General features: G+C 39.6%; 1 protein-coding gene across 6 annotated transcripts in view; it reads right to left on the minus strand.

The window, feature by feature from the left end:
- The window catches only part of slc2a15a (solute carrier family 2 member 15a), an 83,134-nt gene that overhangs the window by 45,012 nt on the left and 11,919 nt on the right, over positions 1–26,203 (minus strand). For 2 of the 6 annotated variants that reach the window (XM_084376608.1, XM_084376603.1), the window contains exons 1-2: positions 12,605–12,749; positions 4,801–4,899 (exon numbers count right to left, since the gene is read on the minus strand). In XM_084376608.1, the coding sequence (XP_084232734.1) occupies positions 4,801–4,838 (38 nt within the window). In that variant the 5' untranslated portion in view covers positions 4,839–4,899; positions 12,605–12,749. Of the gene's footprint in view, positions 1–4,800; positions 4,900–12,604; positions 12,750–26,203 lie in introns of those variants that run through there. The other 4 variants (XM_084376607.1, XM_084376605.1, XM_084376606.1 and 1 more) reach the window with 2 other exon arrangements.

Here is a 26,203-nt window from a genome sequence, read left to right on the forward strand (position 1 = left end):
GAGTTTTCTTGCCAAATGAGTGTTAATTAACTCTGCTGTTGAGGAAGGTAGATCTAAGTTGGTGGCTCTGCTGTTACAAGTGGCTTGGATCAATTATTTGAGTTGTAGGTATTCTAGAAATAGTTTGTTCCTGATACCATACTCCTGGACTAATCAATGGAATGAAACCAGGGTATTATCCTGAAAGATATGTTGAAAGTGTGTTTCTCTGACCAAGTGGAGGAAGGGAGAGAGTGGGCATCCTTGCCTAGTCCCCCTGTGCAGTGTGAAGCTATGTGATGTGTGTCCAATGGTGATTGAAGTGGCCGAAGGTGCAGTGTATAGAATTTTAACCCAGATAGATTACTAGATCTGCATCTAGTGAGACGATGGCGGTTGCTGTTTGTTGTAGTGATGCATAGTCCATTTACTGTGTTACTGGATGAATATCTACCTTTGATAATAAAGCTGGATCGGTCAGGGTGGGTTATGGATTAAATTATTTTTTCTATTCTTTGAGCAAGTTTTTACTTATGATTTTAATGTCTGCACTGAGTAGAAAAATCAGGCTGTAACTAGATGGTAGTATCAGATATTTGTTGGGTTTTAGAAGCAGTGAGATTGTGGCTGTGTTCATGTTTGCTGGCATTCTTGAATTTTGTTTTATTTCAGTTAATAGTCCGTTGAATAGTGGAGCTACAATCAACCAGAAGTGTTTATAGAACTCAGCAGGGAAGCCATCAGGTCTTTATTCTACTTTTTACACGCATGTAGTTGTACTCCCCGAGACCTGTAAACACACTTTATTGTGGAAAAACTGACTGCCGTTACCCTTTAAGGCTCTTCAAAGTCCGCCACGATTTTTAACCTTAGGAGCTCTCCTAATGACTAAGATGCTTTGTATAATAACTTATCTTTACCAGGATCAAGTCTTGACTCTAAATATTGGAAATTTATCTTAGAATCTTGTGATAAGGTGTAACTCACAAACAGGCTTTATGGTACTTTTTCATTTATGCAGTAGTACTCCTAAAGACCTGCAAAAACACTTTAATGTGTAAAACTGGTTACCCTTTAAGAATTTCCTAAACAGAGGAGAAAATGGAGGTTAGACAAAGAAAGAGGAGAAATATTCTCCAAATGGCGATTGACAGAGATTAAGGTGATCACAACACTGAAATATTTGCATATGTAAAAATCCTGAGCCGGCCCGAGGCATAAGCGAACTAAGCGGCTGCTTGGGGCCCCAATCGAGAAACAAAAAATTGTATCGTATCGTAAATCAGAACATAAGTGAAAAAGTATTTACGCCATGCATGCTGTGTTGCTTTTATTTTGAAAATGGTGCTTTTGTTTTTTTATTTACGTGCGGTTGCGCATGTACGCACAAGTGTGGACAGCTATAGATGATGCTGATGCTAGCAACTAGCCCTCAAAGTGTCAGCTCACGCCAATAAAAGAAAGATTGATACCGAATGTGGTATTTTTAACAAGACATGGACTGCTAAATATTTATTTACAGAAGTCAAAGGTAAAGCCGTGTGCTTAGTTTGCGGTGCAGAGGCTGCGAAGAGCGGGCAAGGGAGTCAGATGCTTTGCTTTTTACCAAACTTCACACATCCAGAGATGCAGCTGTCAAGACAAGTGATGTCATATCCCACAGAATCGCTAGAAAACAGTAAACCGATTATTAAGGAGTGTTTGTTGGACTCTGTAGCACTAATATGCCCGGAGAAAAAGGAGGCTTTTGAGAACGTGCCCCTCTCCCGACGCACTGTAACGAGGAGGATCGAGGATAGTGCGGGAAACCTGGAGCTTCAGCTGCAAACAGTGCGGTCAACTTTGACTTTTTTACCTTGGCTTTGGAAGAGAGCTGCGATGTACGTGACACAGCACAGCTACTCATCTTCGTACGTGAGATAACTACGGACTTTAAGATCACGGAGGAGCTGGAACCATGCAGTCAATGAAAGGGACAACAACTGGGAGTGATAAATTCACAGAGGTAAATGCATGTTTGAACAAGTTGGGACTGAAATGGGACAAACTGGCGGGTGTGACGACAGACGGTTGTCCAAATCTGACAGGGAAAAATTCTGGACTGGAAAGGAATGCAGGATAAAGTGACAGAAATTAACCCTGAACAGAAATTGGTATTTTTGTATTGTATCATACATCAGGAGGTGTTGTGTAAGTCAGTGTTAAAAATTAACCATGTTGCTGATGTAACTAAAATGGTTAACTTCATCAGGGCAAGAGCATTAAATCACAGTTTGTTGCACTTCTGGAGGAACATGAGACTGAACATGGTGACATAGGCTACTACACAGCTGTCAGGTGGCTCAGCCTGGGCAAAGTGCTTAAAAGAGTATGGGATCTGAGAGAAGAGATTCAAGAGTTCTGTGTGAGCGAAGGGAATGACATCCCACAGCCTTCAGATTTTTAAAGTGAGAGAAAATTAATATTGAGCAGAATTAAGTTCAAATTATTGTTGGTTCGGCCCTCCAACACAGCTCGGGTTTGTCATGTGGCTCCATGGAAAAATTAATTGCCCACCCCTGCTCTAAGGTTAAAAGGTGACTGATTTGGTGTAAATAACAACTATATTAATACAGGGGTCTACCAAGCCCAGGGGGCCAGAGGTCTAGAGGGGCCAGGAGCCCCAAAACATTTGTGGCATGTGAGCAGTGGATTACTGAATGAGCCTACCGGGCCCAAGAGGTCAAGGGGCCCTGAAGCCAAGTCGTTGTGTGAAGTAACTACCTCAATAAGTCAAAAAGCAAAAGGCTATGAATCTGAATAGATTTAGGTATTGCCTTTCTCCAGCTGGCCATCCCAAAAGTGCACCAGAATACAAGAAATCACATCTACCAAATTCAGAATTTTCGGGGGGAGGACCCCCAGACCCCCCTTCCCCCATTTTCATACAAATAAGGTAGGGGGGGTCCTTATGCATCTGTGCCCAGGAGGACAGTAGTTCATAATCCGTCACTGTATTAATACAATTTATAATGTAACATTATAGTGTGACATTTTTGTCAATAATTGTCAAGCACAGGTGACTCTGCGGTGGTGGGAGGGGCGCCCCAAATCAAATTCTGCTTAGGGCCCCCAAAAGGCTTGGGTCGGCTCTGTAAAAATCCAACAGTTCAGCAGTGATGATTTGGGTCTGTTGCAGCCTTCCATCAGCAGAGTGATGCGACAAACAATTACAGCGTTTACACAGCCCCACTCTTCTCTCTCATTTTAGACTGCAACACATACCACTGCTTTTCACTCTCCTCGCTGCTTCTACAACCAGACGGAAGGGGGCGTATTTCTGCTGCTTTATATTCTCCCATACCTAATGGTCAAATAGATTAGGCCTACAAATTACCAGCATGGTAAATACATGTAAGCAAGCCACTACACATGTAGGTCTGTGTTTTCAAACATTTTGTAGACTTCTTTTAAAGAATGGCTTACAATTTATTCCGATTTTTATTATGTATCATTATTACACAATATCTTCATAGAGACCAAATTCTATGATTAGGCCTATTGATTTCATTGTATATTCTATGCCCCTTATCCCTAAGAGTGCTTTATTTTTTTTATTTGATGAACCAATCACAGCTTTTCAAAAGAATGTGTCATGTCTTGCAACGGGGTCAACTGCCTCACTTGGATAAAACTTTCTGTTCCTTCCTTGCTCAGGGTTGCTCTGTGAAGTTTCCTTAATCACTCCTGAGCTAGGACTGGCTAGGAATGTGTAGGCTGAGTTAGGAGCTCTCTGAGAGAATTCTCAGACTGTTGTGTTATTGTACGACCACAGGAGGAAAAACCCCTGGACCTGAAGCCAGAAATGCAATGACTTTGGATTGAAAGTCCAGAACTCTCAATGTACCCACATCCCCATTGACATACGAGCAGCAGGGGTGAGAAAAGATGATCCTCTATCCTGTTGTTGTGGAAAAATGCAAAGAGCACTGTCTAGGAGGGAAAACCACCCAATTTTGTCTTCTCTGGGAAGTAAAGAGGGACTCCTTTTAGAGAAATGGGTGACATGGATTAGTCGAGTCTTTCATAACATTGCATTACAAGTAGATATCTCCTATTTATAAAGTAGATAAAGCCATCATAGCCAGCTGCGGCCACTGCCTCAAAAACCCCTGAGGCTTGAATCTTGTCAAACAAACCAGCAGAGACACCGATCCCTTACCGCCTCATAAGGAGGAAGACCTGCATTCATAGTATATGAATCCAAGCAGGATGAGACTGAATTCCCTGTCTTACTGATAAATCACCAGAGATTTGGGCTGCAGCGTCATGAAGTGATGGGGCAAACCATCCAACTGTCTCTCGCCTCTGATATGACAGGGTTCGGCGCAGTTTCAACACACTTTTTAAACCATGCTCATGGGCTAGAGAGCAGCTAAAAAGGGAGGCAGCAGTTCTGAAACCCCCCCAGAGGCATACATTTTCTGTGGTAAGGCAAGGTAGAAAAGCAGACATACATCTGTCCCATATGGCAATCACAGAAGAGAAAATGACCTGCCTTGAGCCAACTCCTCATCGCCTTTGTTGTTTGGCCCATATTGTGGACATTTGATCAGAAATTTTATTCAGGAGGATCTACTAAGTGTTCACTGGGCTCCTCTACATGACAGGTGAACAAAATAAGCTAAAATTGTCAGTATAACTTGAAATCATATCAGTCAGTGGTTTAAACTCCTTAACAAATGCACTTAATGATCAACAATCCAATTGAATCTGGAACTCTTTTGGAATCTGTGTGTGTGTGTGTGTGTGTGTGTGTGTGTGTGTGTGTGTGTGTCTTACCACAGCAGGGGAATTGACCACAGCCAGATTATAGCCATAAAGCATGGAGCTCCCAAAGGAGGTCAGGAATGCAACTGCCAACAAAGAGCCAGTCAGCTGCTGCAGACAAAGGGTGAGAGAAGTGTATTAGGAACTGCAGTAAGAACAGTGGAGACGTAGATCCTTGTGAGCATTTAAAAAATAAGACTTATGTGAAAACTGGTGTCTTTTATTTTTTTATTGGAAAGCTAACATTTCTCTGAAACAAGCCCTCTAAAATAAATATGATAATTTTGCTGAAACTCATATACATTTGCGTTTATGTCTTTTGCCATGATGTCCCAACAACAGTGCCCTCTCTTTGTGTTCTTTCCAATCTCAAAGTGCTTTACAACACTTCACATTCCCCTATTCATACACACATGAATACACGGATGGCAGAGGCTGCCATGCAAGGTGGCAACCTTTGGGGTTCAGTATCTTGCTCAAGGATACTTCAATGCGCAGGCAGGCAAACCAGCAACCATCCTATTCAGGGACAACCCACTTCACCTCCTGAAATAAAGCCCCCCTTATTTGTGTGGATATTTAGCAGAGGTCCAGAGGTGTCTTAACCAGTTACCAGAAGATGACATTCAGGCAAACATAAGCCCAGGGCAGTCTCCATTGCTCTTTTCTAAGAAATAAACAAATAAACAGACAAAAACTAAGAAAAAAAATCTAGGGAGGTAGGCAAGTTGTTAAAATTGTAAAGACTGAAATAATAATTAAAATGTATGTATTTATTAACCCATATATTCACCAGTCCTCAGTTTCATTGTTGCATCCTATTGTTACACATTAAGTGCAGCATTCAAACCTTATCTAAAGTCAAAGGTGTTTCTAGGTTTTCTAACAATGGCACGTTGTTATAGGGTGTTGGACTTGGTCACATAAAAAGTGACAAAAGTAATTGTGTGAAAATGAAAAAGAAACAGAGCTTGGGACTTTCACTTCTCGACAGACCGAGCATGAAGTGGGCGTGACTGCCTGTTTGAGAAAGTTACAAATTGTTAGATGCAGCCCCCATGTGCAGCCCCCATGACTCCAACGTCAGAAAGAGGATTTCAGATTGAAGAAGCACTTTGTTTGGAGCACACTGACACCCTTACATTTGGTTCCCGTCTAAACACCCTCTCATAGGGGCCTTTTAAGAGAAAACAGTGGCATTTTTGTTGGCATTGTTCCCATTCCTCACTGCAACCAAACCAAAGGGCATGGCTGGCTGCCAATTCTAAAGGGGCTGACGGGCAAAGACAGAAACCTTTTCCAGCTAAACTTTAAAAAGTCAGGAAAAGCGCTACATTGGAAAACTATGACGTGACAGCTAGAAAGGTGATTGCCCCAAATATTGGAATATATAAATGAGAGGCAAATGACATGAAACCAAAGTCACTAAAAGTAAATTATTTTTATTATTGTTGATGAAGGTTCTCAGTCATCCAGGTCATGGTAAATCTAGGTGCTGTATCATGACAAATGGACTTGTTTCAGTTTGTTGAAGACGTTTCACCTCTCATCCAAGAGGCTTCTTCATTTCTAACTAACTGGAGGGGAGCTGCAGGCTTTTAAACTCTGTGTGGGTGTGACCTTACAGAGTCGTTAACGACTAAGGGTGTTATTGTTATTGTTACTGTTACTGTTGTTATTGTTGTCGTTAACCATAAATATGTATGAAGCTAAGAACTAAGCACTAGAACTGCTCTGTTGTTGGCTGCAAGAATCAAGAAAAAGTCTTCATTTAATCCGTGCTGAGAATGTTGAGACCCAGTGGATTAACTTTATTTTTGCTGGAAATGTGATGGAAATGTCATTACAACGACAGGAAAATATTTTGATAGTTTTCGTGTTTTACTTCCGGACTTTGCTCCGGTAACTTCACAAGCTCAAGGATGTGTGAATTTTACTATGGAGTGCATTATCAACAAGGGCCAGTAAGAGTACAAGCTGAAGAACAGATTGATACCCACTGTATGTGACCCGACTTCATACTTGGAAGCTGTAGGCTTTGCCATGTTTTATCTTGTTTTACGGTTTATTTTGTAGGTCAGCCTGTTAAATAAGGTGTTAGCATTAGGCTATATTCGGCTATGATGGCTACTCCCAGTCTATGGCGATGTGGGACCAATATTGTGCTACTCGGAGACAATCAAGAGAAACAATTTGAACATGACATGGTAGGTTTGATGCTCCTAACTGTTTTTCATGTTGCTTTTCGTGTTTGTATGTTACGGCGACACTAGCCCCATTAGCTTTACTTGTTATAAAGAGCTTGTATTGAGTTGAATCCTCACCAATATGCGCGTGTGTGTTGCTGCTGTATGTAACTTTTCTTGATAGTCATGCCCTGAAGAAAACAATAGAGCTAGGTCTGAAAATGGTCAAACTAAAGGAATTAATTTGCTCAGCTACTTTTTGTCTTTGATTAGAACTCACCAGTTAGCCTGCAATATATCATGGGTCTGCAAAGACTGTTGCACAGCTGTAACGTTAGTGAGGGCAGTGAGGCTATGGCCAATACAGATCAGATTCCTTCTCTAACATTGTGCGGTGGTGAAGTTGGTTTAGAAGTGGGTCTTGTGGTGATATTTATGGTAGTGCAGATATCGAAGTTAAAAACACCACCAATTACACATTTCATGTTTCCCTTGTCTTATTTTCATTACCATTTACAGTTTCATCTTTACAAGTGCTAACAGTTTGAACATTTCCATTTTAACTTTTGCATTAAAGAAAAATCTAATTTTATTTTTTCAATTTACTCTTCCTTTTTAAGTTTATTTATGATCTGGTTATCCCTAGTTGTGTAGTAAAATAACCATCTTTTTAATTGTATTTATTTTACATTTAATTTTGCATTTGTAATTTTATTTATTTATATCAATATTTTTATTTTGTTATTATAATCTCTAACACAACAGCATCCATATGATTATAAAAAGTTTGCTGAGGCATTTTTAAATTTACAGGATTTAGTGGAAACATGCTGAAATGTCTCCCACAGATCTCAACATTATGATGTGTACCTTCACGCCTCTTTTGGTCCTGCAGCTTGGTGTTGCTTGGTTCAGTGTGAAATTACATAGGTGGTGTAGAGGTGAGCCTACTTTGCGGCGCTATTGCAGAATCCGTCTGAGAAGGGCTTCTCTGTCTCCCTCATTAGTGCCAACTTCTAAAAATGTTTTAATAAACGGCTCCCGACAAATCCTGCACAGTATGCCTCTAGTTAAGGTTTAATAATATTAAAAAGCAAAATATTACCTTCTTCTCATTTCTTCCAAACCACACTTTAGTCACACTTTACTGTCAGCAAACTCCTGTGTGTGGGGAGGTGAGGGCATCAGCGCTCATTGCTGAGTAGGAAATGCCCCCCTGGTGAAGTAATAACTGCATAAGATGAATTTGATAAGGCCAATGGCCAATGAGCAAATGCTACTCGACTGCGGTGACCAATCCTGTAACTACACTGTTGTGGTCCATCCAAAAACAATGTGGTTTTTTTTTTGTTTGTTTTTTTTGAAAATGGTGTAAACCATGGGCGTAGGATACGGTAAGGACGCTAGGAACATGTCCCCACCAATGAGTAAATTGTCCCGGCAATTATTTGGTACACAAACGGTTAACAGATCTTGTTCTCTACTAGTCCTGCCTCCCTAAATCAATATCGCTAATAGGATTGGCTTTGCGTTTTCTTGTTAATGTGTGATAGGCTGGCTCATGAATGTGGGCTGGCTGTGGTAGCTAGCTACATCCATAGATTTATTTATTTTTTTTTCAGTATTTTATTTTTTAGAACTTAACTACATTTCTGAAGCTTGTAAAAGGCATAATGACAAAAGCTGGCAACAAGAAAAATATGAATATTTTCAGCCTATTGTAATGATCCTTCTGTGTTACAATCATGTCATTCAACCATGGTGAATCAGGGACACCCGTAGTAAGGGGAGGGGAGGAGGAGAGGAGAAACAGCCCAGAGCTGTGGTTGTTAAGTCGCTCCGTTCTTCACTGTCATTATGTGTTTAAAAGCTTCAACGTTTTATTTATCATCTGGATATGGCGACAAGATCTAAATATTATAAAAGCCAAGACTATGTTTATTTAAATTAAGATGAAAACCCATCCCTGAAAACATGGCTTAGAACCATTATGACACAAGTGAGGATGAACAATGTTGCTGTGTGCCGTATCCACCAGGACAAACTGGGAAATATTGATGTGAAACAAATATGCCAACAGTTCATTTTGTTAGAGAAAGGCATAGACATGTGTTTGGCTCCATCAAATAGAGTAAGGCAGTAGATACTGAGCTGTTTCTTTAGGGTGTGGATAGTTTTTTTGTTTGTATTTTACTAATGTTTAAGCCTAGATATAAATTAAAATGTACAGATCACTGGTTTGAAAAGGCAACATTACCTGCCTTAAAATGTGTCCTTCAAGGTTCCATAATTCCATTCAGGTGACAAGTTCTTGTTTTGTAATTTCAGTACTTGTTATTGTTGAAGATTGCACTATTGAAGTCTCTATTAAACTGCCTTCTTGATGGCCATTGCCCTTTAAAAAAAATAAATAAAAAAATCCAAAAATAAACCTTCATTGGTGTTGACTGTTGGGCTCTGCTGTTAACTTATGGCCCTGTAGACTTTTGATCTGAGCTCAGTTAATTTAGGATTTAGGGTTGTGACAGTGGTAATGTACCTTGCTCTCCTCTCTATCCCTCTCTACCCTTATTCTTCCAGCAGACACCTAGAAACCTCCCTGCAGGGTGCACTTTGCAAATGCCTTGCATTTCAATGTCTGTGATGTCCTCTCTTCCCACCAATGTCAAAACCTAACCTATGTCCTTGGTGTAAATCTATTCTAGTAGACACCTAAGATAAATATGAACCTGAAAATAAGCATAACATGTCTCCTTTCAGGGGTTAGAAACAAGTGTGATCATTGTAGAAAAAAAACAACAACACTGACTGTTGTCAAGAGTAAGAATGTATAGCCATGCTAGTGCCTGATTTGAGCTAAGTGCTACTGTCAACATGCTAAAATGTTAAAGATTACAATGCTACCTTCTTGATATTCATCAGTCATATGCTTAGCATGCAAACAAATTAGTAATAAACATAAGTACAGCTGAGGCCAACGGAAATGCAGGTTTTGCAGGTATTTAATCATCAGCCAAAGTATTGGATAAACAGACATTTTGACCTGAAGTTGGCAGCAGATCAAAAGTCAGGGGATACAAGTTTTTCCTTTGGAGACCACAAATGTGTGTAGCAATTTCAATGCAATATTTCATTCTTGCTCAAAGTAGCCGACAGACCCACAGACTGACATCACAATTCCTAAAGCCATGCCAGGCTAAAACAAGAAACTAAACAGCAGCCTCGACTGATAAAATCACATGCTTTCTTAACCCATTCATCTGCAATAAACTCCTCCCTCAGAGGGTCTGCTGTCCCGCAGATTTGTTATTTGTCATGAGAATGTGACAGCATTCAGGTGAACCAGTATATACTCTGTTAGGTATTTAGCTTGATTTCCCATGTTTATCTGCCACATAAACAACAAGGATGTGACGATGTCAAGCAGCCTGAGCTTGAAACACATTTTACTAATCTACCCAACAATCCATCATTATGGATAAGTCATAATATGTTAATTTTCATAAAATTGTTTAGTGTTAAGATAGTGAACATCCTTTTTGTTAAAATAGCAATTTTGCAGAGGGGGATTATGTTCAGTGTAAAAAAACTGAACTTTTTTTTTTTTTACTTCTGAATTCTGAGTTTAAAAAGGTGTTTTTGATAACATCCAGCCCCTAAATGTGACCTTCCATCTCCTCCCTTCCATTGCATTCCCGTCACAACATCGCTGTTGTGTAGGGTTGGGTACCATTCACATTTAAACCAATACCAGTTTCGATATCGGCATCTAGAATTCGGCACTGGTACCCAACGGTACCTTTTTTTCAGTACTTTACTCTCTCTGTAATAACAAAAAAAAGTAATTTCTGCTCTAACCAGTTCAATCATTCACTTCTACAGTCAATATATCATGAGTCATATTTCCAGTAACAATGCATATCATGTCAGTCAGTCTTTTCAAATGTTTTTTTTTTATGAGTAGCAAAAGTTGAGTTGCTATACTGTTTAAAAATCATCGAAATGTGTGTGCTGCCCTGTCCTGGCATGCAAAATCTCCACTAGTGGTGGCTGTGTTTTAAACTGATTTGGAATTTTGAGTTTGTATTTTCACCCCTTTGAGCTTGCTGTAGCAGCTTAGTGTTACAGTGCTACAGCAGCAGATTGAGCTAATTATGTGAAGTCAGCAGTCATAAGTGTTTCCAAAGCATATTGAATACTGTTTATACCTGTAAATAAGAGCACACATATCTTTTTATGTTCAGTATGTGAATTAAAATGTATCATTTGTGAATATCGCAGTAGTGAGGATAACCTCCATTAGCATGTTAATAGGAATTCCCATCATGTATTAGCATCAAGCTAGCCGGCTTGGTACTTGCCGGTACTTGATATATAAAATCGATCGGGAATCAAAGAATACATACTGTAATATTTACTCGTAGACAGTATGCACATACTATTTGGTTTCATACCAATGTTTCAGACATACTTAAAAAAAAAACATACTATGTTAGCAAACTAAAGAGCATGTGGGTAAGGAAATTTGGACGCAGTCAGTGACTGAGTTTTGGGGAGACGTCTCACTCTGTCTTTCTCTCTATAACGTTACTAAAGATGTCCACTCAGATACTGAAATTTAGCACAGATTGATTTATTATGAATCACTACTCAGTAGTACCAACATTATTAGGTCAGTACCCTTAAAAGTACCAAGTTTGGTACCCAACCCTTCTGTTGTTCAAATCATCTACCCCCTCAAGTGGTTGGCAGTTAGTTGTAGCTAACGTTGCTAACACTAGCTAGTTTAACGCTAACATCACAAATGCTAGATTACGCTAACATTGCTAATGCATGATTGCTAACATAAGGGCAATACAGTATGCTGAGCGTACACTGTGGAAATCAACCATTTTATTTTTGACAAACTTGCAACTACCAAGACTCTTGATGCTGATGAAACACAGATACCATGTGATTCCAATGGTGTTATACTATTGGCTGAAATATTTTGTTAAAATTATTAATTCACAATTATAATAAAGATAGATAGAAAGATAAAAAAGATCACCTTTCTACAAGCTCTGTAGATGTATTATTTTTAGATTTTTTGATTTGTCTATTTAAAAAATGTTATCAAAATTACCTTTAAAGTCGAGTTGAAAGTCAGAACTTTTTCACAGTGGGCCTTACCTGTAAAATGTAATCAAATCTAAAGTAAATCAGATGTTGACCTCATTGAAGTTCACTGTGCCTTTTCACATAGGCTGTGCTCAAATTGTACAGACTACTGTACGAGTTAATCTGTTGGTATTGAGTGAGTCGGGCAAAGTTATAACAACTTCAAAAACAACACTGGAGAATGTATCCTCATATTTTTTCGGTGAAATCAAAGTAGCAGCTTTCACTGTATAGGTTTCGTTAATCATTTTACATTTTATGATCTAAAAGTTTGGTAACCCACTTCAAACATTTCACAAGATATTTAGTGCAGCCACTAATCTACTTTGTGCCAAGTATGGAGCTACAATTTTGAAAGTTGGTAGTAAATGCTATAAGCTGCTGGGACTTGTCTAAAAAAATCAGGGAACAGTCAGCTGACAGTCCTGGCTCTGGATCTGACCTGATTCAAGCAGTCAGTCTGAACTTACCGATGTGATTTTCCCCGAAGATGGAATTAAAACCTCTTCAGCCATTTATGATTTCTGTCAGCCAGTCTCACAGCATACAGCAGCAGGGTTTCTCTCTACACGGCTGAGGATTTCATTGCCGTCGTAGCAGGCGTGGTCACACAGGATCCAGGGAATAGTAGATCCTGTTCCAGTCAAGCCAGTTCATGTGCAGCCTGTCAGGCCTATCCTCCACCGAGCAGCAGCACACAGGCCAAGAACAAGCCCATACAGTGTCATCACATGACGGAGTGCAGCGTGACAGACTGAGAGAAAAGACTGCTGGAAGCAATTAACTCTAAATGAATTTACAAAAGGAAGAGACGGAGGAGAGAGGGGATAAGCAGGGAGGAGAGGAGAGGAGGAAACAAGAGGAGAGACTCTTGTGAGAGGAGAAGGAAAGTAAAGGGATAGGCAGGAAAGTGAGCAAAAATGGAGGAGACTAAGGATTGAGAAAGAAAGAAAGAAAGAAAGAAAGAGTCAAAGAAGAAACAAATAGAAGTAGAGGAGATGGCAGCTCAAAACTGTGATGGTGAAAGCAGAAGGACGTGCATGACAGAGCTCTGCACCTGAGCCTGTCTGATCAAAAATATACCGAACTAAAATGATTTCAGAGTGAGACTTTGAATAGAACACTGACATTCTGAACAAAAGACTCACAGCTGAACTGATCCATTGAAAATCCTCCTAAACGAGTAGGCTGCAGGCTACGCCGTGTGAAACGCTCTCCACGCCACCAAACGCGTTATGCACCGCATGTCAAACAATAGAACAATGGCAGGTGAAATGGAGAAGATACTCCCGGTGATTGAGGCCAGCAAAAAAAAAAACTCCTGACAAATCTTCAAGGAATAGAAGCTAAAGTCAGTAATCTAGAACTGTCCATGTCAAAACTCGTCAGACCTAAACGCCGCAATGGAAGAAAGAGTGAGTAAAACCAAGGATGACTTGGCTACCGCGCAAAGTTCCATAAAAAAACTGGAGACTATTGTGGCCACATTTCAATTAAAAGTGGAGTATATGGAGAATAAGAGCCAACAGTCAAACCTGTTGGTTGTTGGAGTCCCGGAGGGATTGGAGTGAGCCGACACCGGGGCCTTTCTGAAACGCCGGATTCCTGGTCTACTTGGAGCGAATAACTTTCCAGAGCCGATAGCCGTGGAGAGGAGACATCGGATCGCTGCGCGTAATGGGTGATCCACAGAAATCTCGACCCATCATAGCGAAACTCCTGAATTATCACGATAAGCTGAAGATTCTACGGCTATCACGTGAGCATAGAGAGCTTCGGTTCAAGGATAGGAGAATCTACTTTTTTCCCCGAGCTCAGCGAAGCAGTCCGGGCCAAATGCAAAGCTTTCCTGCCAGTAAAAAAGAAGCTTCAAAACCAGGGAATAAGGTATGCCATGATCTTCCCAGAGGTACTATCTATTGACTATGAGGGCACACAATCAAGGTTTTACACACCTAAAGCGGCAGAGGACTTTCTGAAAGTAACGTTCCAGGGCCGCGAAAGTGATTCCTCAATGGAGGAGGACAAGGAGCCTAGTTTTGATGCGTAAATGTATACTAGGTCTATTGTAAAACATCCTCCTGATAGTAGAAAGACTGCTTTGATTTGCTGTTTTTTTTTTTTGCCTTGGAATCCTTGGTTGTGCCATGTAGGCAAGCCTGATGTAGCCCTATTATCTTACTCCCTCCTATATGGATTTATTCATGGCCTTGAATAACCTATTATGTCCCGTTAGAATCACGGGACTATTAACAGTGACAGTAGGCTAATAATATAACCGGGAAGAGGAGAGGGAGAAAAGAAAAAAAAAAAAAATCCTGGTGTTCACCATCGGTGCTTTATCAACTTACCTCCTTATCGTAAAGGCTGCAAGATGTACAGTAGGCTCTATTTACAGTTTTGTCTCAGTTTGTTAGTTTCTTGTTGTATTTAAAAAATAACAGTTCTTGCTGTGGTGATAATCTGGTAGACACTGGCTCCTTCCTATAGGGATTAGGGAATGGTTGGGCAAAACTTCCGTTCCGTGGAACTGGGTTGGGCCTATTACCATGTGGGTGGGCGGGGGTGGATTTGGTGTTTCACCCACCTCAAAGGTGAAGTTTGTGTGTTTTTTTTGTTGGCAGTGTTTTTTTTGTTTCTTTGTTTTTTGTAATGTTTTTGTGTTTAGTGTAACCATTCATGAAATAATTAACAATGCAACAGCCTGTAAAGTTGAATATATGCATAAACAAAATATTTCTCAACATTTGACTTATGCCATTAAATAACTATTTTAACATGCTCATGGAACATCAAAGGCTGTAACCATCCCATAAAAAGGAAGAAGGTTTTGTCCTTTTTAAAAAAAGATAAAGTATCTATTGGAATGCTACAGGAGACTCACTTAACACATGAGGAACATTTAAAATTAAAGAGTGGTTGGGTTGGACAAGTGTTTCATGCTTCATATAACAGCAGAAGTAGGGGGGTTGCTATATTAATCCATAAGGAAGTCCCACTTAAGGTTGAATATTATGAATCAGATCCAGATGGTTGCTTTATTTTCCTACATGGTTCCTTGTATGGAGACATGATAAGTATTTTAAATGTTTATGCAGCTCCTAATATTCAACTGAGTATATTTACAAAACTAACTTCCCTGCTTGTTAAGTATAGCTGTCCTAATACACTTATTGGCGGTGATTGGAATTGCATACTGGATGGGAAATTAGACAGGGAACCCAATACTGCCTCATCCATTTTAAACCCTAGACAGAAAACTATTCATCAAATGATAGAAGAGGCTGGCCTGACAGATGTTTGGCGTTTGTTTAACCCCAGCAATAGAGACTATACATTTTACTCCAATCCACGTAGGACCTACTCTAGAATAGATTTTTTTTTGGTTCCGCGAATTTCTGTCAAATTAATTGAGAAATGTTAAATTGGTTCTATTCATATCTCAGACCACACTCAACAATACCATAAAAAAAAATATTTTTCCTCTGATTGCCTCAAGGCCTTATGATATCCTACACACTTGGCATTTGAACATATAAAATTGTTGATCACCACTTTCATTGAATTTTGAGTGATCTAATCAGCTTTGTAACACCAGTGGCACAGGAAATGAAAGGGTTAATACTAGATTATGTTCATCCAATAGATGGAAAACATCCCCATGCACACCCACACACACACACACACACTGTCACACACACAGAGAGAGAGAGAGAGATGACTATTCATGTTGATTTTCTGATGTTCTGTGAATTTGGTCTCTGTTTGATTATTATTATAATTTTCAGTGTCTATTCTTTGGATATTCACTGCAGTTATTCATGTTCACCGCTAGTTGGATACATTATTTACAGCATTAAAAGGTGTTAAATACAGTTTGGTGATGATTATGTTTGAGTGATGTTTTTTGTGTTAATCTAAGAGCAGTTAAACCAGACCGGTCAAATTTGACCGGGAACACCAAAGTAAGGGGGGAGAAACGCACATAACAAGTCAAAGACATACACCTGGACATGTAATAGATCTCTCTTATCTGATACAGATTTTTGCTCCATGGCTCAAAGGGAATTGCAAATGTTCATCCAGGAGAATGATAATGAATACACAGATCTCTCAAAACTATGGGATACGACTAAAGCCTTTTTAAGGGGCATAGTTATGTCATATTGCTCAACCAAAAAGAAGAAAAAACTGAAGGAGCAGAGACGCATCGAGGTACAGTTACAGGATGCAGAATCTGAACACAAACGTAAGGAACTAGAACAGCTCTCAATACACTTTTATCTCAGAAAGCAGAAAAAGGGTTGTTCAAACAAAAAGATATATGAATATGCTAATAGATCTTGGCGGTACTTATCCAATTTAATAAGCAATAAATCCCTAAATACATCTATTTCCACAATTAAGGACAATAATGGTCAGCTTTTTCATACTAACTCTGAAATTGCTAATGTTTTAAATGATTTGTACTCCTCTTTGTATTCCTCAGAGGAAACTTGGGGTATAAATGATAAGATGAATGGTTTCTTTAAATGTATAAAATTCCCCAAGATTTCTGATGAAGATTGACATATGTGTGATATGGATATTACAAGTAAGGAGGTTGAAGATGTGATAGACACTTTGGCTTCAGGCAAGACTTGTGGACCAGATGGTCTTCCACCTGAAATATACAAAGCCTTTAAAAGGTATCTTCTCCCCCCTCCTAGTAAGAATGTTTAAACATTCCTTATCCATCAAGAAACTCCCACAATCATTACAGATGTCTACTATTAATGTTTTACTTAAGGAAAATAAAGACTCAAACAACCCGGCATCGTATAGACCAATAAGTATCCAAAACACAGACTGTAAAATTTTAGCAAAACTTTTGGCATCTAAGCCCAACCAAATTATACCAAAAATTGTGGGACATGATCAGACAGGTTTTATTCAAAACAGACAATCCTATTCAAACATCAGGAGATTATTAGGAGTTTTACAATATGTCAAGATAAAGAAACTTGATGCGTTAGTAGTAACGTTAGATGCTTTTTCAGCATTTGAACATTAGAGGAATTTTCTTTTGGAGAGGGATTTATTGATTAGGTCAAATTGCTTTACTCAGCGCCCCGTGCATCAGTTTCTATTAATGAGATGTTGTCTTCTCCTTTTGAAATAGGTAGAGGCACAAAACAAGGATGCCCCTTATCCCCCTTATTATTTGCCCTAGTAATTGAACCCCTGGCAGAAATGATTAGATCGAATCCCTCAATTAGTGGCATTCACACTGATGGGAAAGTACACCCCATCTTGTTATAAGCTGATGATGTTCTTTTATTTTAGACTAACCCAGAGTCCTCAATCCCTGCTACAATTAAAGTAGTTAATGAGTTTGGGATGATACCTGGATACGAGATTAATTATGGGAAATCCCTAGCACTACCACTTGGAAATTTAAGGACTGATATATCAGCATATAGCCCTTTTCAGTTATCTCCTAACGGTTTCATGTACCTTGGCATTTTTGTGTCCTATAATTTTGAAGACATGATCAAAATGAATTTACACCCAGTGGTGAATGAAATTAAAAAAGACCTTCAAAGATGGAATCCCTTATCAATTTCACTACTTGGAAGGGTTGCTATTATAAAAATTAATGTCCTGCCAAGATTACTATATCCAATGCAGATGTTGCCCAATTACATTCAAGTTAAATTTTTAAAAACATTACATAGTATGATTAGCAAATTTGTTTGGAAACATAAGCGTCACATATTTAAATTAGAGAAATTGCAGTTACCTGTTGATGAAGGAGGACAAGCACTTCCCAACATAATGTACTATCACTGGGCTTCTCAGATTAGATACATTACAGAATGGATAAAAAATGATCCCAACTCAACATACCTGGATTTAGAAATTACTGGTTGTGCGTCTGTTATCTCAGATTTGCCATTTGTTCATAATGCAACCACACAACAGGGAATTAAATAAAATTATATAATCAGAAATACTCTTAAAACCTGCCATCAGATATGTAAGCACTTTAGATCTTTACTCTATACTTGCTCCTATTGTATGCAATCCTGATTTTGTACCCTCGTGTTCAGATGTATGATATAAGACCTGGAATGATGTTGGAATTACTAAATTACAGGACCTTTTTCTAGATGGAACTCTCAAATCCTTCTCTCAACTTTTTTCGAATTTGAGCTTCCTCGAGCACAGTTCTTACGCTACTTACAACTTAGGAGCTATCTCCACTCTATACCAACATATAAGAATGATTTGCATATTAACCAGTTGGAAAGAATATTACTGAAAGCATCTTCTTTACAGTAAAAGGTTATAAGCTATGTTTATGATCAATTATTTGTTAACATCCCTTTTATTAATAGTAAAACATCTTGGGGGGGAAGAATTTGGGTCCCATATTGATGATGACATGTGGCGGAATATCTTATTGAATGCAAAAAAATTACATGCTCCAACAAATCCTATGAAACCCAATACAAGATTATTCACAGATTACATGTCACCCCAAATATCAGATGTAAATATGATGCCATGTGCTCCCCATTATGTTTGAAATGCAAAAACAGTTGTGGTACATATAGTCACTTAATGTGGATAGCTATCCAAAACGAGATCAATAAAATCCTTGGGATAGCTATACCTTTAAATCCACATAATCTTGTACTGGGACTAGACTTCAATTATGCCTGTGGATACAAGTACATTCTTAGAGTTGCTCTTTATGCAGCACCTCACAATATTACAGAAGTGGTTGGACGAAGATCCTCCGGATATGAAAACTTGGTATGAAAAGCTAATGTCCATTTTACCACTGGAGAGATTATCACATGTGCTAAGAGGCACTCTTGAGCAATTCGTAAGAGACTGGTCCCCATTGTCCATATTCTTGAAAGAGAATGGTGCTACGGCCCTGCATGTGTGTGTATGTGTGTGTGTGCATGTGTGTGTATGTGTGTGTGTGCATGTGTGTGTGTGCCTTGTCTCTCATTTTTGTTCTCCCTCTCCTCCTCAGTCATTCTCTGGCCCCGGATCAGGCTCCTCCCTCGTCTCTGCTGCCGGTGCCAGTCCTGATTGGTGCGGCTCCGCCTGGTGCAGGTGCGCCAATCCGAGGGCGACAATCGGGGACTGGAGTTTTCAAATGGTCCGTCGGCTTGTCAGTCGTGGCGACTGATCCCGGTGGCCACCTCGCCTCGCTTTGTTTGGAACAATTGTGTTCTGTGTTCTGTGGACTGTGGCTTGTGTCGGGGTACTGGGCCAGGCTAGAATCTCGCTATCGAGACCGCACGTTAGACTTTTACTTTGTTAGTTTCACTAGGATTAAGGGGTGCTGTTCGCTTTTTATTTTCTGTTTTATCGCCATTGCCTGACGAAGTCAGTGTGGGTTTTATTTTTCTCTGTTTGTCCGTTTTATCTTGACATAACTCTGGCGTCAGAGTCTCTTTTGGTTATATTTATTTTGTTGTTTTGAGCAGCATCCACCGGCCTTTTTCCCCGTTCGGGCATCCTCAGTTGTTGTATTGTTTCTCCTTTGATAAATTGTGGCGAATAAATTATTTAAATCACAACCTTAACATCTGGTTTTATGTTGCTGCCTTCCCTTAACGAGCTGGGTTGTAACAAATGGTCAGATGTTATTAGCTTGGGAATCACAAATAGACCTCCTTATGTGCGACATTATTACAGACTATCTACCAAAACATAAAGTTGTTATAATTATTGTTTGGTCATCATCATTTATTATGTCTTGTTATTGCTTTTATTTTTATTTATTTATTTATTAATTTATTTTTTGTCTGTTTTTTTTTTTTTTTTTTTTACTTTGTATTGCAATTCGTGTCATGTCTTCTTACGTTACATTCGTTTTATTTTCATAAATATAGCAAAATTATCAAAGAGGACACCATCAAGTTGGGATACACGGGCACCTGGCTGCTCACGCACTTTATAGTTTAGTCAGTGGGGGCGGGTGCGGGTATGGGAGCTGAACGGGCAGCGGCCCAGGCCCGTCACTGCTAGGAAGGGTGTAGTTGGCAAGGGCAGGTAGGGGAAGTTAGTTAGTTAGTGTGCGTGGGTATCTGGGTTCTCGTGGTCGTATCCAATTTTCATACATGTGTGACTTGCATTCAATGTTTACTTAATATTTTTGTGCTTACGTCATTGTTTGTTGTATCATGATTTTCCTTAATAAAAAATATTGAAACAAAAGAAGTAGGGGAGATGTTTTGTAGGCTTATCCAGAAGTTAGCATCACCCTGGTTCCCATGACAAAAATAAGTGCTGTGGCAAACTCAAACTTGTGATACACGTTTTGTTCAGCAAAAGAATCTTGATAGTTGAACATCACTTTTGTGATTTTTCACATAAAATCAAATAACTAGAGGTAAAAAGCTAATATTTGACTAGAAATAGACTACATTTCGGTTGCATGACTTAAATGTTACCACCATTAAGCGCCTTACTACACAATTACTATACACAGTTTCTATAAATTGATCAATCTAAAGTTGTAAAGTTATGGGCGTGGGAAGCATAAAATGTGGGTGGGACAGTTTTATCAGAAGTTTTGGGGGGATCCCCCCTAGAATATTTGGGAATTTGTCTGCAGTGTATTACAGTGACATATCATATATTCTAAATAAAAATGGCAGTGAGTTGAACCGCAAGGCATTAAAATAAAAGCTCTTCCCAACTGAAATGTCCACAAAATTAAGTTATGAATGCAATATATAAATCAAATGATATTTTAATTCAAAAGTAAACATTTAATTGATCACTATTAGTATTCAATCAATTTTCAAACATCCCCCTCATAGAATATAATGTCTACCCATTAACACCAGACAGCCACTGAACAATGTGCCTCAGTGCAAGGTAGCAATGAAAATGTAGTCTGGATTTTCATTAATTTGAGTATTCTCTCAGTAAGCAAGTGGAATGTATTTAATAGCTAGTGAAGCACAGACGCAGCGCTCTGAAATGTGCCGGGTGGCAGACACAATTTCAAAGTGAACTCATATATTGTTGCAGCCCATGTGTCCAGTTACCCCTTGATTCCTCTGGGCAAGTCTTTGTTACCTGGCGTGTGGGCCACTGTTTTGTTCAGTCCTCCATGCGACTTCATATCCCACCGGGAGCATTTCAGGACTGAAGAGTCATGCCTGCCTGATGGTGTTGACTTGCTTAGACTGTTTATCATTTCTACTTGATTCTTTTTTCTACTGTGGTTGAATAGGCTAAGTAGTTAAATCATTTAGTTATTTGACTGTTTTAAGTGTTTTTATTGTAAAATTTCAAACATTTTTTTGAGCTGTAAATCTTGAATTGGCACCAGGTGTTTTATTTTGAAAATTTACCTAGTGCACTATGCTGTTCCACTGACTTTATGTTTGGCACGATCTGCTCTGTACAGAAAATAAACTGCTTCTGTCAAAAATAGACTTGCCGTGCATTCTCCATGGAGCAGAGTGGAAAGCTGCTTCTGGGTTGCTGCTGAAACGTAACATGTATCGTGGAAACATGAGCATTGTCTAGAACAGCCGTGATCAGCTCTGGCGACTGTATCGCAGTCATTACGGGCTCGGTAGAAACTGGAGGTTAGAGCTAGAATAGTTTACTACTAAAGTCTGCCTATAAAGATGGACAGGTGAGTACATTAGTCGGCATGATGGTGTTTTATGTCCGTGACAACTTCTGAGTCTCACTTAGCCACTTGTTACTGGAGACTCGACGTACTCCAGTGGTAACCCTATTCAAATTGACTGTAAATGCAACCAACTTTGTTCTTGTCAAAAGAATCATCTGGCTGAACTTGCCATTTAAAAGACCCTTTTCTTTTCCTTTTCTGATCAAGGAGGTTTGTTTGTGCTTGCCATCCACAACGTTACTGCTGCATTGCTTCCTGAACAATGGAGTGGGCCGAGGGTCATAATGTGCATGCGTTAATCGCTTGTCAAAAAAATTAATGGCGTTAAGAGGAATTTGCATTAACACAATAATTATGTGTTAACTTTGACAGCCCTAGTAAATATCTTTAGCCTGTGGTTACCACATACCTATTTTCAGACATTTATGTTATGCTTGGCAGCAGATGTTAGGACCCAGAAGCAGACAACGAGACTGAGGAAGGTATAAAGGGTTTTGATTGAATCACTCAGTGGAAGGTGTAACAATTAAGGCAAGGTGAGGCTCTGAGAAGAGAAGATGAGTCACAGTGGCGCAGGTAGGGGACTTGAGTGAGTGAACACAGAAGCTCAGAGCAGGAGCTGGAAAAAGCCACTTTTAAGATTTACCGTATTTTCGTTTTCGGGTCAAAATCATTTTCAATTGCATGCTAGGGGCAACATTACTGTAGCATCAAAATCACTATTTTTAAAACACTAAGAAGACTCGACACAACATGAAACTTTGCTCGTAGTATCACCACGGTCTCTATACATGAACACGAGCATTGACAACATTGTTTGTGTACACAGAGTTTACTAAAAAGGTTTTTGAACAACTCACGCTAGCAGTAGCTTGGTCCGACGGCAGTGAGCGGAGCAAGCTACTGCTAGTGTGAGTTGTTCAAAAACCTTCTTTTTAGTAAAAGAATGAAACAAACAATGTTCCTCGGGTTCCTTCATAAAAAAAGCCTAGGCTGCATTTTGGCGAGAGTTTCACTCATAGCTGCCAACTTTTCAAAAAACCTTGGAGTGAGATTTTGTCGGAGGTGACCAAAATTATGCCGCACATGCAGCCACACAAGTTGGTGGCTCAGATATCAGAGAATTGGAATTAATTTGATGTTGTACCCATGTTGTACCCTGCATTCTGCGCAAACCGCAGTATTTAAATGAGGGTTTTGTGCGTGGTAATCATTTCCATCATGGAGAGTTTGGACAGAGAGCTGGATGGCCGCAAAGACAGAATGAAATTTGATCCGATGGATTAATAGAGAGCTCAGGTGGGACACTCAGGCCACACTCGGATCTAAACTCTCTGACCAGAGGGATCCAAGACCGGGTGAAGGCAGCGGTGATGTCTCTAAGTCCCGGTCCGTAACTGAGCAGCCAGATACTCGAGGGAGGAGAGGAAAGGAGGGGAGGACAGGAGCGCATTAGAGGAGAGACGTGCGGCGAGCGTAATGGAGCTTAAAGGACGTTTAACACACCTGAAAAACTGCTACAGTTTGCTGGAATGACCCAGACACGAGGAAATGCAGAGAGAAAAAACAAAACAATATTTGGTAGTTTTGATAAGGACTGAGGTTGAAAAGATCTGAGCAGGAAAAATTGAAAAAATAAATATTTATCTGATACATTTGTACAGCCGTCGTTTCCCGCTGGACGTTGTTGTCCCTAAGGATACAAGTGGGAGTTTTTTGTTTTTTTTCCCAAGGGTCCCAGAGGGTTAAAAACTACCAGACCAATCAACATTTACCTTCCAGAGGATGGCAGCAGCATGGCTGCAAGATCTGCCTTTACCTGCAATGCATGAACACCCTGCTGTTTGGATTTTACCTGATGCTGACACTAATACTCAGCCTTAAGGTAAATAAGATTGTGTCCCACGACCTCTTTTAGCAAAACGGGACCAACCTTATTACTGTGCAGGTACTGATACGCCTCAGAGCTTTTCAGATTATTCATTGCCTCCCCGTCCGAAGCGACAGAGTTAAGAAAGTAGCTAAAAATGCAACTGTATGTTATCTTAGGCCACTTCTTCATGTCATCCTCCCACCCCTCTATATGAGTAGGCAACGGGATTGTAATGTTGTCTCGTTTAAGCTCTGACAGCTGGTGTTCCAACATGTTTTACCTCTCTAACCCTCATAAAAACCGGATTTGCGTCTACCATTACCATGTAATCTTAATGTACTTTCATTCCTGTCAACCATCCATTATAATTGAATACATTGTGATCTCGTTGATCTGCTCTGTACATGCGACATCTATTGCACGTCTGTCCGTCCTGGGAGAGGGATCCCTCCTCTGTGGCTCTCCCTGAGGTTTCTTCCGCATTTTTTTTCCCTGTTAAAAGGGCTTTTTTTGGGGCAAGTTTTTCCTCACTCGAATCGAGGGTCAAAGGACAGAGGGTGTCGTCTCTGTACAGATTTTAAAGCCCTCTGAGGCAAACTGTGATTTGTGAATTTGGGCTATACAAATAAAATTTGATTTGATTTGATTTGATTTAAACAGACCCATAATTCACGCAAGGCATCATGGGGGCTAGGAATAAGGTGGATAGAGCATATATCGGTGCAGCACATAGGGTTCAGTGGCGTTCATCAGCGCCATCTACCGTCGGGGAGTTTGAAAAGGAACGAACGAGTCTTGGCCCAAGATCGTATCTTTTTTTTCGCGTGAGAAATTGGATGTGTGGCGTGAGTGCGTGTGAAAACAGGCAAAACCGTGTGTCACACAGCAAAAGCGTGAGAGTTGGCAGCTATGTTCACTTTAAGCAGGCGGCAATGAACCAAATTCAAGATTCAATTCGAAGTGTTTAGAGTTTGTTTTTGGAGAGAAGTGCTGGAGAGTCTTGCATGAAATGACAAGGAACAATCTGGCACTGCGTGTCTGGAGGCTGGAGTATACAAGGTTGATTGGTGATGAGGAGCAGCTGTTAGAACAGGTGAGTGGAGTTGGCTGATTAGGTGACAGGGTAGGCAGAAATGAGCAGGTATTCCAAATTGTGACAAAGTTACTATATTTAGAGAAAGTTTTTTGCACTTTGAAATGTAGTGTTGGTATTTAATGAACAAAATGTGGTTATGAGATTAACTTATTGGCAAAATGTGGTATGTAGGTGTGTTGTTGTGTTGAGAGTTTAGAAAAAGTATCTAAATTATAGCTAAACACGTGCTGTCAATAGTAAAAAATTGTGATAGTCAAATGCAGTTTAGCACACAAACTTCCACAATCAAACACACTGATCTCGTGCTGAGAAGCAGGTTAGGCAGGTTGTTTTCTGTAATTGATCACTGGGTAGCAGTCCCCCTCATGGCATTACACATTTCCTAACCCTATGACGTTACTCCCATTGCTGCTACATGAAAGGCTGTTTTGTTCAGGAAATCCTGCCCTTTGGCAATTACATTCTCGCTATTAACCTACAATTTATTACATTACACTCAGTTTTTACACAACTAGAAATATGTGAATTCCACCAGATGAGACTTGCAATAGTCTATGTCACGAGCTGATACAAGCACTGTCAAGAAATAACATTGGATTATTTATATTTTTTTTTTTCATGGATTTATTGTGGTGACACCAAGGTCATAAGACCTACAGAAACATGAAAAGAAAGAATGTGCTGTGCTGGCTGCCAAGTATGTCAGTTCCTGCCACAACAAATGTGAAAAATAGTAGATTAACATTTATTAAATAAAAATAAAAAAACGTATTGCATATTCTTACTACCACCACCACCTCCTTTTGTAATTCCCTCCTTTATTGTTGTTCTATGAATATACACATACTGTACATACATACATATACATACGTAATGAAATAAGGTGTGATATATACAGTAGGGTCCAACAGTCTTAGATCATTAGCCAAGATACCTCTATTTTGCATTTATATGTAAAATAATTATTTAATTTTTTTCATTATAAACAATAGTGTCATAATTTTAGACTATTTCAGTATTTGGTCTGTCCCCCTTTAGCTTTAATGACAGCATGCACTCAAGTTGGCATGGACTCCCCAAGTGTGAGTCAAACCTGATGACCCATGTTATCCCAAGATGATTTGATAGTGTTCCACAGAGCTTCTTGTGATGTCGCAGAATGCTTGGCTTTGTCAGCCTTCAAGTGCCCCCATGAATGTTCAACTGGGTTGAGGTCAGGTGACTGTGAAGGAAAGTACATGGCAGTAAGGGCTCTTTGTTCTTTGGATTTCAAGTAGTTCCTTCAAAGCTTTGAGGTAAGTTTGGGGTCAAGGCCTGGGCAATGTGGCTGAAAAGTGTATCACGATACTAAAGTTTCATATCGGTCAGGGAATGAGCACCCTCGAGATTTGTCTATTAAATGATTGGCTGTTCGCCTGTCACTCATAGCACACTCATAA

Source organism: Pagrus pagrus, assembly GCF_965226575.1.
Source record: "Pagrus pagrus genome assembly, chromosome: 15".
Lineage (NCBI taxonomy): Eukaryota > Metazoa > Chordata > Actinopteri > Spariformes > Sparidae > Pagrus > Pagrus pagrus.